Raw genomic sequence first — 15,137 nt, 5'->3', positions numbered from 1 at the left:
ATTGATGTTGGAGAGAAGAAAGATGGCTTGAGAGGAAGTCTAAGGAGCCCGGCGCCCCAGGGCATATGAGTCAGATAACTGGGTTCCGTGGAAGGTTGCCGTACTGGCTGGTACGATTAGGGTACACGCGGTCCCCGGCGCGATTGGTGGTGGCGGTGACGGGAGTCCAGAGGATACTTGGTATCGGATGCGGAGGAGACAAAGGAAAAGGGCTCTGTCGAACCGTGGAAACTCACCTCTGGTGATCACAAAGAAGACAGAACAAAGACAGGATGACTGCAAAAGTGCGGCCGAGGAGGTGCGAAGGGGGGTGGTAATCGTTCAGCACGGGAGATTGACTCAAAAGGAGGCCCGAGACAGCAGGACACGCAAGAGGCTGCGGTTGCTTTGTACCTTCCAAGGCAGAGCGGGTAAGATGCAATGCGGCAAGGGGGGATGTTTTTGGGCGGCGTGATCGGGCCGACGAAAGGGTTCCCGGTTGATACTGTCGCTGTTCAACCACTCGAGCGGAGGAGATCTTGGTATGAGGCAGGATGTCCGATTCGACGTCAGAAGGTTCTGTCCACACTCAAAATGCAGGAAGAAGTCGACTGAGGGGAAATGGAAACGAAGAGAGGAGTTGTGTGTGTGTGTGAGAGACGGAGGGGAAGTATAAGTTTAAGAGCCAGTCCATCTCCGCCGCGTCAGGTTGTACCCTAATCATCATCATCGTGGGGGAAGAGGGGTGGACAGGTGGGATGGCAATGCTCCATCGTCCCTCTGATGCGCATCGGACAGTCGTGCGCGCCCAGATAGACTAGAATGGAATCCATCAGGGCCCCGGTGTGATGAAGTATACTTGATTCAACCTCGCGAAGTGGGACAGTCTGTACCTTGTCGGGCTTACAAGCTACGGCGATAAGCCAAGTAGATCGAGCCCGCTGTCGGCTCCTCCACCAGGTATCTCTGAATGCTCCATCCGTTCCATTCTCCAGAGTATCCAAACTCCAGAGGAGCTTTCTCCCTCCCTCTCCCTCTCTCTCTCTCTCTCTCTCTCTCTCTCTCTCTCTCCCCCTCTACGACTCCACTTGGGTCGCCTGGGACCGGCACCGAGTGGGACTCCGCAGACGGTCTCCAGGGCCGGCTCGTGGGTGTATTGATTGGCACTTCGGAGACGACAGCGATGCCCGGAAGGTTCCGGGGGAGGGGAGCAGAGATCGAGTCTCGACTCCCAACTGTACCAGTCAAACTCTTTTACGGAAGGGGAAAAAGAGGCGAGATGGACGTGGAGGGTACGTCTGCAAGTATCATCTGCTGCTCAGTACCACAGAACCATTATTCAGGAAGTGAGGAAGTAGGTAGTCCTACATCAGTTAGTACCGCCTCAGGTACTCGTAGTAGGGTCAGGTAATGATGATGAGGCAGGTACCTTGGTTCATGCCGGGAATGTGATCAGACAATGGGCTCTTATAGGATGAACGGTCAGAACAGGCATGCATGTGTGTGCGACATGAGACGTCCCAGTCCGTCAGGCAAAGAGTTCCTGCAGGCTGAGCAGCAGTGCAGCGATGTGCTTGATACGGTAATCCTAATCCTGGGAGAAAGGTATAGTAGGTCTGGTAGGAGGATGATTCTCTACTACAGTTTCCCTAAAGATGAGGGCAGAAGATCTATTCCAGATTAATTGGATACAGTACTCCAAGGCCTGCCAGTATAATAACCCACAGACAGTGTGATACTAGTGGACGCACTGGATTATCTTCACAAACGGGTACTGAATCTGGTAGCCGGAAAGGGACTGGCGATCGGCTGATTCACAGCCACTTTGAGTCTTTTGACAGCATCCCCACTTATTACCATAACCGCCGTGATGTGGCTACAAACTGAGGGCATAATAATATGGCCAGTGACCAGTGACTGGTCACTGAGAGGGTGTTCATACTCCGTAGTGGGCTGGATCGGATCTGCCTTGTTTTGAGAGCATCGCATTCCATCATAGCCCGACTCGGTCTAAACCGGTCTACCTCAGATCCATCCCGATATGCGCTGGTGGTTCTGGTGAATGGGCACTCTTGTGATTGAAAATATAATGAAATTATCTCTTGGAGCCATTTGACCTTGGAGAGGGAACATACGAGCTTGCTCGAACACCTATGCCTGGCACTAAGAGGGCGGAATGGCACTAAGCGCTGTCGTGTACTTCCAGTAGTCGTAAACTGTTATCCTTTGATCCGAGGCGCACATGTACATACTCAGTACTCCGTACTCACTAAATCAGTACTATACTTACCCTAATAGGCCCTTTTACTAATACCACATTAATGTATAATGCATAGACCTAGAGGATGGCTAGTATGTAGTATGTAGTACTATATACTATGTCGTATACACTAGTGATCTAGTGATGTAGTCTGTATTTCTAGTAGGATCATGGCATGTACCCTATCTTCCCCTCATCTCGGACACGCTCCGTGCGTTGTCACTCACTGATACAGTCTCCGAGCGCAACGTGCACCAGCCTCACTCCAGTGCCTACTCGACTGGCCAGGGGCTGCCGAGAGAACCGCAAGAGGGTCTTCCCTCGTGCATCACTGCCTGCCTTGACTGCATCAGTGCATACTTGCATACCACAGTAACCACTTACCACCCAAAAACACCCACGCCCACTGCCCCCCACCGGCCCTACAAAGTTTGACTCCTTATCGGCCAGTCAGCGTTCCGTAATCGATGCTCGTGCCGCGATACGCGGGCCCGAGTCGATCCCCATGTGGAACGTCAAGGGCGTAACCCTAGCCACGGCGGAAGATGAGCACATCAACAGGACTGAACGGGAGGTCGCAGTCGTCCAACTTGGCCAGTTGCCTGGTAAGATTACTAAGAGCCGAGGAGGTTGGTAGGGACTAGGTACTGTAGGATGTCCAGGTCCAGCCGGTGATCGCTCTCCTCATGTAAAGCATGGAACTGTTTACTGTCTAGGGTCAAGATGATCATCATCTTGAAATGGGGCAGGATCACCACGAGGTGCATCACTCACCTTCGGGTGTCTTTTCCCCTGTGAACACGGTCGGCCCATGATCAGCCCTCGATCCTCGCACGTGGTCTGCCTGAGCCATGTACGACTACGCAGTACGCACTACCAAAGTACACAGTTACGCACCACTACCCATCCCTCACAAGTTCTCATCGTGGCCAGATTTCCGCTACCATGGCGCATCGAGGGTTTGGGGGCTTTTTTCACCAACAACCATACCTTTTCTCTATTCCACAAATCACACTTCCCACCCTGTAACATGGCTCGCTAAAGGTGGAAACAAAAGCAGCACTAGCGTAGTGAGTCCTCTCTTACTTCGGTAATCGCTAAGGTGCGAAACCGAAACCCTGATAAACAAGCCCCGTTTGCTATGCGGTTCGGCCTCCTCCTGTGGATCTCTCTCAGGCCTGCGACAAGAATGAGTGAGCGGGGGACGAGAAATCCAGCTCGGGTGGTGAGAAATTAGGACCTGCGAACCTAGTCTCTAGACCACCGGAGCGGGAGAAAAAGCTCAGGACGGCCAGATTCTCTGACAGCACCAGACGACGGACTAGAGTACGGGGACCTCACAGGCTCACACTAGCTAGTAAGTACTGAGCACTGAGCACTGAGCACTGAGCACTGAGCACTGAGCACTCACAGTATACTGTAAGTGTACAGTGGTAGTAGGACCGTAGAACCTCCATCTGACCTCGACTCGCAACTGAAGTGCCCCCACCTGACCCTCTGCGCTCAACTTGAAAACTTGAACCCAGAATCATTGCACCGAGGCAGCGGACCCGATCTGCGGCCACCTTTGGTCCAGCCTGGAAAGAAAAGAGAAAAGGAAGCCTGGAAAGGGGAACGGGCGAGCAGGAACGGAACTCGGTACTTTGACGTCACACACATCCGAGGTACTCTTGGCAATGTGCCCTAAGCGGGATCCGCATGTGGATGACCGACGAGGCTACCACCATGAGTCATGGAGTATAACGTAGTGGTGCCCCTGCACTGTGCTGTGCAGTTATGCACAGTGCACTTGGAGCGCTATCGGATACTGCAGTTGGCCAGGTACTGCAATCATTCATACTGTGAGTGTGCGTTGCGGCGCTACATCCGAGGGGATGGTGCAGCCGGGTCCTTAGATACTCCCCCGACCTGGCACGAGACTTGGCCAGTTGGCCCGAGTATGATACCGCGAGCAGTCGGGACGCGGGAGACGTGCTCCTTATGTCAGTTCGCGGCTGATGCGCTGGTCAGCTGGGCAGGTGACCAGCGGACCAGCCAGCCGAGAATTCCCTAATGAGGCAGTTCCTCAGAAGAACACATTTTCAGCTTCTTCGACTCTGGGAGTACTGCATCGATCATCATGTCTCGCATATTGGGCTTACGCTAAGTTATCCACCCGACATGGCACCCCGCGCATGGCCTGTGGACTGGCCCCCCCCCCCCCCCCCCCAGAGGCCAGCTTAGGGTCTGAAGATTCCTCCCCAAAACAAGAGGCGATAGGGGGTGAATATTCCTCTGCTCCGGCATCGTGCAACTGGTCTGGTATACCCGCATTTCCGGTGTGCCCTTCTAAGGAGGTGACGGACCCCATTTCTCTGATCTTCGACCACGAGTCCCATTTCTTGACAAGGGCCCACGCCCGTGTCCCCATCTGTCAGACTGCAATCGTGGGGGCGCCGCGGAGTAATCCCTCCAGCAGCTGCCCGTACTCTTCACGGTCCTTTCCCCCGGCCTGCAGTAATGCCTAGACCGTGGCTCCGTCGGAGTACGAGGAACACCGCTAAGGAGCTCCGGATCTAAGGAAGGGAAGCACTACAAACGACGTGAAAAAACAGACAGTCACGGTCCAAGAGGTCGATGGACTTGCAGAGGAGACTACTGTTTCCGACTGTGCAGGACTGTCGCCACTCTCGTTCTGCATTCACGTCGGCCGATTTGGTCAACCAGCATCTATCTAATTGAGTCTCGTCATCATTCATCCGAATGTCTGATGGATCTGCTCGTTGGTTGTGCCTGACGCCAGACCCCCTGATGACCTTGAGTCGATCACACCATATATTATCGGGCACTTGTTCAATTCTACGATGAATAAAACACACCAGAAAGTCAAGCCTCTCTAGCGCTGCCTGATGTAAAAGCTCACACACCTGGACTTTTGCGTGTATCAGGTCCTTACTGCGCTCACAGAGCGTGGGTCACGAGCAACCACTCGCCTCAGACTCCGTCGGTTGAGTTGACCGTTTGCATCAATGGGCTCAACGGGCTCAAAAAGGTAGGCGACCTCACTCATGGCAAGACCGGCCGGGATGCTGTCAAACTATTGCCGGTTGACATCTGCCCCATCTTATGCACGTCCCAAAAGCGGGAAATTCTTCTGCGATGGAAGCTTCAAAGAGCCATTCCCTCTCGGTGGGGATGCTGCGAGAAGGCACAAAGCTCCTCACAATAGGCCGAGACATGAGGCGATGAAAATGATAATGGCCGTAGACTATGCCGGGTTTCTCATTTTCTCGAGGCGAGTTCGATAGCACAGGCGGCTCTTTTGCATCAAGATTTGCCAGGTCAATTGGAACCAGGGTTAAGATATGAGTATTTGGCCGTCAAAAGTCGTTGAACAAGCACATTGACGCCCTGAAGCTTCCCTTTGACCCTGCGTTGATTGCATCTTCCCCGAGGCTGTCATTTGGTGACCTGTCTCCGCTGTCCACATCACGTCTGGAGATTAAAAAGCTCCACTCACCAGGCAACAGGGGGCCGGTCTGATCTTTGTGTCCTGGAAAAATTTGACCGCCAGGTTGTAGTAACTACTCGATTCACTCAGGGAAGGGGAGGGGGGTGGGCAATCTTCTGCTCGCTCTGGTTCAAGCTTCCACTCGCCCGACTTCAAACAAGGCAGTTCCTGGCCTTTAGCCTGAAGCCCGATCAAACTTTCGAGAGACTCTCACTCTGTCCAGTCGCGAAGCTGCTGCCGAGGAGCCGTTGGCATGAAGCTGCAGTCTGAAGGCAAGCTCTCAAAATCGTGTGATGACGTGTGAGATGTTATCCGAGTACCTGACGCATGGATCCAGAGCGAAAACCCGTCTCCGCCTTTTGCAGCAACAGATCCTTTGCAAAGCTTATTGTCCGCTAGTCAAGCCCGAGGGTGAAGACTTGGTCTCTGAAAGGCGCAACAAAGGGCGGGCTCTGATGACGGGCTCTGATGACGGGCTCTGAGAGCATGGGCGAAGCTTTGGGGCCTGAGCGCAATTTCTGCAAGACCTACACTGGGATCAGTGATTGCCCATGGACTACGATGTCAGTCTTCTCCTGGACAACATGGTCCTTCAGCTTCGGATGGCAATGAGAGGCCGATTTGGGTCTCCGTGTATTGCCCAGGTCCAGATCTTCTGGCACGAGAGATATTCATCGCCAAAGCCACAGTATGTAAAGGGTTTCAACAACAGGTCTTTATTCGGAATGCAAGTGCCAGTAGCCCTCTTACCTGTCACCCGCTTGAGGTCTTGACCCCACGATCGCAGACCATACCCACCGCCGCGAGAAGCTCCCAGGAGAATAGGCAAAAGAAGAGACGAACGTATCAAGACCATGCTGAGAAAGCGGATCCTGTACCTTATTGTGCCGGACGAATGAAACGAGGCACGGTTGTATGGTGGATTCGGTCTTTTCCCGGCGCGGGGTTAGTGTATTGGCTAAAAGGAACACGGGGAAAAGTGAAGAATGATGTGACGAAAGTCTGGGGAAGAAAATCTGGTTTTGAAGAACATCCAACCGAATTCCCCGATGATTATAATAATCTTGAGCAAGGACTGGATTCCTTGGCTCTGGGATGCATTCAACATCCAAATGTCGCACGCTTTGGTCTCCGTGCTTTCGCTGGTGACGGCGGTGCTGGCCGGATCAGTCGTGAGCCCTAAAGCTTTGGATTCGGATATTTCCATTCTGATTCATAATGATTTGATGGGTTCGTGCGGCCTACTATCTCAACCGCAGCGCGGAGAAGATTCCGGACTAATATACGGTACAATATGCAGAGAATGCTAGCCCTTTTGCAGGGTCGGGTGTACTCGTCCTGGACCCTATGCCGCTGCACAGGGCCAGGCGAAGCTGCGAAGATCTAGGAGAGTCGTTGTGGGACTCCTCTATGGGCTCTGATCGGATTCAGACTCAATTGGACTATCTTCTGTCGCAAAAGACCTATCGTCAAGGGCAGAGATTCTGGGTCTCTTCCACCGATTGTGCGCCATTGAGCATCAATTCGGCAGGAGAGGTGGCAGAGGCCGAGGCAGATGAGCGTTTACCTGTTTTGTGCACGCAGACTGCACCGTACTCGACGTTGAAGTATAACGACACGGCACCCAAATGGCAGGTCTCTGTGCGCTCGAACGATGAGCAAATTACCGGGTAAAGGGCCTCACTCCAGGAAACGTCGGGTAGGTAGGTATACCAGTGCTGACAAAGGAGCAGATTCCGCGATCGAAAGAGCTTCCGATTCTTGGGACTACGATACGCCGAAAAGGCCAAGCGATGGAGCTATTCCAAAACATACAAAGGCCAGCTGGGTCAAGTGTCTGCTCTTGAGTACGGGTCGATCTGTGCTCAAGGCACCCAAGGCTCAGAAGACTGCTTCTTCCTTAATGTCTGGACCCCGTACCTCCCCAGGTCTAGAGCGTACTCTCGTGACCGGCTGAAGCCGGTGATGTTTTGGATCCATGGAGGTGCTTTCACTGGTGGCTCCGGCAGTGATCCTGTCTTTGACGGTGGCAATCTCGCCTCAAGAGGAGACGTCGTTGTTGTGACGATCAATTACCGCCTGGGTACACTGGGATTCTTGGCTTTGGATGATGGAACCACCAACGGCAACTACGGATTGGCCGATCAGATCACGGCGCTCGATTGGGTCCGACGCAACATCAAAGACTTTGGGGGTGATCCCAATCGCATCACGATCTTTGGACAATCAGCCGGGGCTGGTTCCGTCCGTGCTTTACTCGCCTCCTCTGAAGCTCGAGGGAAATTCGCCGCCGCGATCATGGAGAGCAACCTTGGGGGTCTGGCATATGGAACTACCTACTCCATGTATTACACAATCGAAGAAGAAATGGCCGTGGCTGGAAGCGACATCTTGCGCGAGGCCAATTGCACAAATGCGACCTCAAAGTTAGATTGCCTCCGTGATATCCCCGCCATGAACATCACCAACCTCAACACCACAGCACGATACCTGGTGGTTGATGGGAAGTACCTGACAAGCACCGAACTTAACCTGACCGATGGCGCTTCGACGGCCAATGTTCCCCTAATGCTGGGCACGATGAGAGATGACGGCGCTGCGTTCATCGGGTATCCCGACAAGGGCGAGACACTCAGCAAGTTCCTGCGCGAGTCTGGACTGCCATCCGAGGTTGCGCCGAGCCAGCTTTTCCCACAGCCCTCTGGCTCCAATCAGACATTGGACATATTCAATACTACGGCGCGAATCGCCACCGACGGCATTTTCCGCTGCGTCGACCAAGCCACTGCCTACGCGGGAGTTAGCAACCACATCTTCCCAGAAGTCTACTTTTACGAATTCAACCGAAGCTATCAAATGCACGATTACTCGCCCAACCCTCCTCTCTGTGAGGCGCCCATCACGCCCGGCTATCCACATGGCGATCCAAATCAGGAATATTTCAAATGCCACTCTGGAGAGCTCTTCTACGTCTTTGGCAATTTAATTCGCATGGGATACCCCCTGAGGGATGAATACGATTTGCCATTTGCACAATTTGTGCTGGACACGTGGGCAAGCTTCGCTCGCACATTCAATCCGAATCCGGATCTGAGCTATACAAAGACCAGAGGGTATACCAATACGACTCATCAAGTGGAGATGGCTGGAACCTGGACGCGGTTCAAGGACGGTGATTCTCAGCTTCGTCGTCTGCAGTGGCCCGCATCCATGGTGAAATTGGATGACACTGACCAGTGCCGAGCATTGTCTCTGCCGTTGGATTATTATAAATAGAGTGACCAGGAAAGGGGGGAAAGCATGGAAATATCGTCTCTTTCTCGGGGATATTCAAGAGATTGGATCAATCTCCTACTGCAGTGACTCAGAAGCTAATTTTACTGGGTCTCGTGCTAGTCGGTCATGCCGAAATAGCTGATGCGAGTAATCAGGCAAGGCCTCTAGATTCTGGCTTTAGGCTCGTACCTCACGGACTCAATCAACCAATGACACCTTGGACGGTGATTTGACGTATTCCTTTCTTTTTGGGAAATTTCTGAGAGATGGTGAGATTGTCGTGAGTGAGAGGATCTACCAAAACTAGCCTGGCACAGGCAGAATCACATGCTCGATATCAAACGGAATGTCGTCGCCGCCTGGGAATAATCCGCCGCCTCTAAGTATGAGCGATGGCTCTCACCATCACATCTTTCTCGCTGTCCTGGATGTTCACCGTTCACCCATCCGCCGTGGGTGACCCCAGGGCCCACACTCTCTTTGAAGCCGCGAAAATGGGCGGATCAGCTACCGACGGAGCATCCGAAGTGCTCCAGCCGACGCCGACCACCTGCACCAGCGCGGTGGCTGGACACACCGCGAGTATATATTTACCATCCCGTCCCAGTTGAGAGCAAGATAGCTTCGTCTATCTGAAGCTGTCATCCTAGAACCTTCTTTCTCCGTCTCGACTACTTAAAGGTGCGTAGCCCTCTTCTTCGAGCATCTACGAGTCCAGCTTCTTCCCCGCATTACTTTTCGGCTCGTCTTGCCGAGGGTCCTCCCAGGTCGGCAAATCAAGTGAACCACTGGGTGAATTTGGAATTCAAAATCATTCTGCAGCCTGCCTCGCCCGTGCACGAGTTCAGCACAGATCTGAAGCATTTCAAACGATCCAAAAAAAAAAAAATGGCAACCACCCGCTCAACCAATGGCGGATCGTACTCGCCGCTTCGCGAGACCAGTCGCATCTTCGCCGAGCTCTGCAGACAGTCAGACAAGTTGAATCTACCCGCGGCTGTGCAAACAAATTGTGAAAACGTCTCCTTTTCATCAAGCCATGATGAGATATATTTCCCGATCCCGTTCAAAGAGACAGAAACGCTGGCCGCGTTGAAGGGCATCGAAGGCTCCGTGGCGGCCGCAATTGCAGATCTACGGTTCGGACAGAGTCCAACGCCGCGCCGCGTCCACGTCAGCCTCGAAGGCGCAACGGCGTTTGGATGCCAGGCGTACATGGCAAAAGTGGATGGATTGTCTAAATTGGATCCGATGGTCAAGTCTAAACTCAAGGGTATGTGTGAGAGAGAGAGAGAGAGAGAGAGAGATGAGTGAGTGAAACTGAATCTAGCCAAAGAGCCATGTTTCCCTGCAAGCAGATGACAGATGTGCTAATGGGAATTGGCTTCTATTAGATACTGACCTTTTGGCCGCGCAGTCGAATCAGTATCGCCGTATGTCGGCAAATCTATACAAGACGAAGAACGTCGGCGAGTATTATCATATCCACGGCTCCTTGGAGGCCACGACAACTTTGAACATGATCGGACTAGAAGGTCGCCGGCCAGACCTAACAGATTATGAAGAGATTATCAGGGTCATCGAGGAAAAGGTGCAACAATTTTCAATTGAAGAGCTTGAGGCGATGAATCGGGAGAAGCGACAAGCTGGAGTACCGGCATTAAAATACGAAGACTTCATCAGGACTCCGCATGTATGCAAGACTCGGCTCCATTACACTTGTCAGATATTCATTGTGACTAATATCGTGAGCACACTAGGGCAAAGTGAATGTTCAAGAGCCGGCTTGGAAAGTCACAAGACTGGCAGGAGACCTGCCGCCTACTCCATTTCCCGCCATCCAGTCTGGCAGCAAGAGCATCCTTCGAGGCGTCAAGGTTCTCGAGTTGTGCCGGATCATTGCCGGCCCTACTGTCGCCCGGATCTTAGCCGAGTATGGAGCCGATGTCTTGAAGATCACGAGCCCGAACCTCTCAGACGTGCCATTCTTTCAAGTCGATGGCAATATGGGAAAGCATGCAGCCGATCTTGATTTGAAGACCGAGGCTGGACGACAGCAGTTCGAAAAGCTGGTGGCTGACGCGGATGTCATTGTCGATGGATATCGACCCGGGGCTCTTGAAAAACTGGGGTATGGACCCCAAGCTATGGCTTCAATTGCTGAGAAGCGAGGTAAAGGAATTGTCTACGTCAATGAGAACTGTTTTGGATATGAAGGCGAGTGGGCGAATCGAGCTGGATGGCAACAAATTGCTGATTGCGTAAGATTTTCCTTCCTCTTTTCCCCTTGTCTCCTTGTCTTCAACCACGCCTCCCAGACTCGTATTAACACGCATCTCGTCTCCTCCAGGTCACTGGAATTGCATGGGCCCAAGGGCAATTCATGGGCCTTGACAGCCCCGTGGTCCCTCCATTCCCTATTTCCGATTACGGGACAGGCTGCATGGGAGCCATCGCGGCGTTGTCAGGCCTATATCATCGAGCCATGACCGGAGGATCCTATCATGGAAGGGCCTCTCTCATGCATTACGATCTTCTCCTGTTTGCCATGGGACAGTACTCCCCAGAAGTACAGGACCAGTTGCGGGCTGTCCAGCCAGCCGAATTTTTCCAACTGCGCCACTGCGACAGCGTGGACCGCATCTCGTCAACGGTTTTGAAGGGAATGCAAGCTCGATTCCCTCATTTGTATGAGCCCGCAGGTACCAGCAGCCTGGAATCTGGCCAGAAACCGTTGACTGAGAAATGGTTCTCCAAGGCTTATAATGCGGACGTTGAAGTGGTCCGTCCTATTGTCGCCGTGGATGGAGTGGACAATCAATTTGTGCGCGCGAGTCGTCCGAATGGTACGGACCGGCCCAGCTGGCAGGACTTTAAGCCGGATGGAGAAGGTGACAGGAGAATTTGTTGAGGGTTCCTTGTAGTGATGTCCTGTCTTATTGGGATACAATGGCACATTGTAAGCCCTTGTATAGCCACGGCATACATTCACGGCGATTCCTTTCCAACATGATCATCATATCTTCGCATCAATCAACCTGGAAAGTCAGGTATCATAGTCAGCTAAAAAGAAAGAATAGACCTCCCCAGTGGATATGTATTCGACTGTCCGTGTCACATTCAATAGTCAACAAATGATGGCTGAGCCGCACAGTTCTTCTGTAATGCCCGGAAGCGCTGCCCGTCGCTTCGGATAAGGCACCATCCCGGCGGATCCGACCGCACGGCTCCCGTCGCTCGGTAAAATATGGGGGGAAGCTCCACGGCAATTGAAGAATAGTCATCGATCACTCCTACTTAGTAGTACTTACTACTTAGTACTTACATCACTCGCGTCTGCCTTTCCATAGAGGGCGGTTTTAATTCCAAGACGAAGATAAACCTCATACCAGCAGGGAGACCTAGGCTCGCTGACTACCCTCACTGCGATTGAGCTACCCTTCCACTTGCCCAGCGTCTCGCATCTTCAACGCCATCATGTCTTATCAGATTGCATTCGAGCCTTCTCAGGCACCGGCCCAGGGATCCACCATCGTATCCTTCATGGAGGACTTTTATCGAACAAGTGACACGGAATCTCTACACGCGAAGTACGTCGAAAGTTTCACGAACGACGCAACTTTGATCATGGGCTCGAAAGAGGCCAAAGGATCAGAGGGTATGTACAATACTGCGCGGTCTTTTCACAGCCCTCGACATCCGTCCTCCTCCAGATGCGCCCCGTTCATGTTCCCTCGTTTCCAGAGTCACGAAGAACTCACGTCATCGTGACTCAATGGACGGCGATCTAACACCTCTATCCAGAAATATTGAGACTACGCCACGGCCTCTGGACACACGTAGCGTCTCGCAGGCACACGCCTGAGCGCATCTTTTTCAGCGGCAATAATAGCATCATGCTACATGGCGGAGTCACGTATCGGCTGAAAGCTGATCCGGAGACGGACGTATATATTCCCTGGGCGGGACGAGTGGAGTTTGCGCCGTTCGAGGACGGGGAGCCGGTGAAAATGCAGTTTTACCAGGTTTATTTGGTAGGTCTTTTCCTTCAGAGATCATGACATTATTGGTGGAGGGGAGGGGGTTTGGCTTTGACGGTATCGTCGGTGGAACGAGGTCTTACATATCAATGCCGTGCGTGTTTAGTTTTTCTGTTCCATGCTGACAGAAGCGATAGGATCCGTCTGCGCAAAGTGGAAAGAGGTAAATAGAGCAGTCGAGACTCAAGAGAGGATGCCCGACTTCGAGGCGCGCTTCCAATACTATATACAGGGCGAGATATGTGGACGAACCCCTTGCTCAAGAAACAGCCTGCAGGTATCGCACATCAACGTGGGAATAGCGTACATACTCCCTTTAATTTGACCTTCTGGTGGAATGCCCGTGGAGATGAAGAAAAACTATAGATACCGTGTCGCATATTAAGACTATGGCTTAAAGTGAGCGCCACATATGAGCCTCGGTGGCTGACACTCACGCCTACGTTGTCTACTGGAACTACACTGCAGACAGTAAGAAATTGAATGTTTTTAGCAAGACATGCTCTTCATTTCCAGGAGATCGTGCGATAGACAACAGCAAGACCAAGGACCTCCGTAGGATAGATCGGGTCGAAAGAGGTGGGGGAAATCGTAATGATGCAAAAGGGGGAAAATGATAAGGAAAACTCGTCTCTTTTACCGCGCCAGCCCTGGAGCATAGCTCCGACCTTTTGGAAAGATTACAATCGTTGAACGAGCCGGATGTCCTGTGGAAGTGCGTCGTCGTCCCGCGGTAGCTCTCGGAAATTTCGCAATTCTCATGCGCAAAAAGTCACAATGACTTTTCCCAGGTCATCTCCACTAACCTCGACTGGTCATCAAGTCGAAAGAGAGTGAAAGGAAAAAAAAAGGAGATCCACAAAAGGAAACATTGGAGAACAAACATGATATATATCGCCGGGACCTAGCTCCAGAAAAATTTTGATTTTTTGTTCATTCCGGACTATGCCAAAAAAACGAGCCCCTCGAAAGCCATAACTTATGCTCTTGCGACACGTTTACTCCTCGTCAGACTCCTCATCCTCATCAACGGTGGTCTTGGCGATACGGTCAAGATCACGCTGGCCAGACTGGGTGATACGGCGGCCACCCTTCTCCTCATCAACCTCGAGGACACCGATCTTCTCGAGAGCCTGGAGAGCCTTGCGGTCGACGGAGCCGGAGGCATCCATGTGGTGAGCGGGGCGGGCACCGCGGTTCTTGGTGGAACCGTGGACCTTGCGGAGACGGCCAACACCGACGGTCTTGCGCATGTAGATGTGACGAGCGACGGCGGCGGCACGGACGTAGAACCTTTAAAAAAAAGTGCAATGTCAGCATACCGGTGCTTCAGAGTAAATCTCGATCGGTAATATTCGAATGAGATAGGTCGTACCAGTCAGCATCCTGGGGAGGAAGCTCGTTGGAGGCAGAGGTCTTGACAGTGTCAACCCAGCCGGGGATGGGGAGCTTGCCCTGACGCTTCAGGAAAGCCGAGTAGGCGGCAATGAACTTCTGAGCCTGTAAGACAAAAGCAAAAAGACTCGTTAGCAATCATTGTCTTGCGTATTGCAAGGCGATTTGCGCGTGGGTTGGCGAAGCATGTGCCAAGGTTGCAGATTGATCGGGTTCGTCATTAAAAAAAAAAGCAGTTTGATCTCGAACTGCGACTCGAGGCTCGAAATTGACATTTGTGGAGGATAGACCTGGACCCATCATGGCGCGTGCATCATGTGCGGTCCTTTTTTTGCAGGAGACTTGGGTAATGACCCGGTTGTTTCTGTCCCATATCGAATCCACCATGACAAAACTTGAATCGGTTTGCTTTCCAATCATGTCTTCTGCACTTGCGATCGAGAGCCAATTGTCGAGTCGAGTCGCACGATTCTGAGCGATCCCCTTCGCAGGATTTGTTGCCTCTTCTGCCTCTGCAATTCTTCATGACGAACCAATCCATCGTCCGCAACCTCGCACACTACCTTGTCGCCGACCACGGCAAATTTGACGCCCTCATTTCTTCTTTGTAAAGGACACTTACGTCCACATCGCGAACGGAAACACCACCCATTTTTGCGGTCTCGAGGGGTCCGAAGAGGGCGTAGGGGAAAGAGTC

At 52.4% G+C, this 15,137-nt stretch overlaps 4 protein-coding genes across 4 annotated transcripts; 3 read left to right on the top strand and 1 right to left on the bottom strand.

Annotated features, from left to right (window-relative positions):
- Window positions 1-6,841: 6,841 nt before the first annotated feature.
- N7539_007533 (putative carboxylesterase) lies at window positions 6,842-9,005 on the top strand (the record flags this gene model as incomplete). Its single annotated transcript, XM_056937134.1, has 3 exons — window positions 6,842-6,959; window positions 7,030-7,399; window positions 7,463-9,005. 3 exons carry the CDS (start codon window positions 6,842-6,844, stop codon window positions 9,003-9,005), a joined length of 2,031 nt encoding a protein of 676 aa, XP_056787933.1.
- An 888-nt stretch (window positions 9,006-9,893) lies between these two features.
- On the top strand, window positions 9,894-11,916 carry N7539_007532 (CAIB/BAIF family enzyme; the record flags this gene model as incomplete). The annotated part of the gene is made up of 4 exons (XM_056937133.1): window positions 9,894-10,282; window positions 10,371-10,698; window positions 10,766-11,266; window positions 11,356-11,916. The coding sequence occupies 4 exons, from the start codon at window positions 9,894-9,896 to the stop codon at window positions 11,914-11,916; spliced, it is 1,779 nt and encodes a 592-aa protein (XP_056787932.1).
- Window positions 11,917-12,482: 566 nt separating this feature from the next.
- Window positions 12,483-13,212, top strand: N7539_007531 (uncharacterized protein; the record flags this gene model as incomplete). Its single annotated transcript, XM_056937132.1, has 3 exons — window positions 12,483-12,663; window positions 12,810-13,039; window positions 13,183-13,212. 3 exons carry the CDS (start codon window positions 12,483-12,485, stop codon window positions 13,210-13,212), a joined length of 441 nt encoding a protein of 146 aa, XP_056787931.1.
- An 831-nt stretch (window positions 13,213-14,043) lies between these two features.
- N7539_007530 (40S ribosomal protein eS19) lies at window positions 14,044-15,092 on the bottom strand (the record flags this gene model as incomplete). The annotated part of the gene is made up of 3 exons (XM_056937131.1): window positions 14,044-14,338; window positions 14,421-14,545; window positions 15,063-15,092. 3 exons carry the CDS (start codon window positions 15,090-15,092, stop codon window positions 14,044-14,046), a joined length of 450 nt encoding a protein of 149 aa, XP_056787930.1.
- Window positions 15,093-15,137: the final 45 nt, after the last annotated feature.

Source organism: Penicillium diatomitis, assembly GCF_028827545.1.
Source record: "Penicillium diatomitis strain IBT 30728 chromosome Unknown utg000010l_segment0_segment0, whole genome shotgun sequence".
NCBI lineage: Eukaryota > Fungi > Ascomycota > Eurotiomycetes > Eurotiales > Aspergillaceae > Penicillium > Penicillium diatomitis.
The sequence above is the reverse complement of the archived record's forward strand: the minus strand, read 5'-3'. Positions and strand labels throughout refer to the sequence as shown.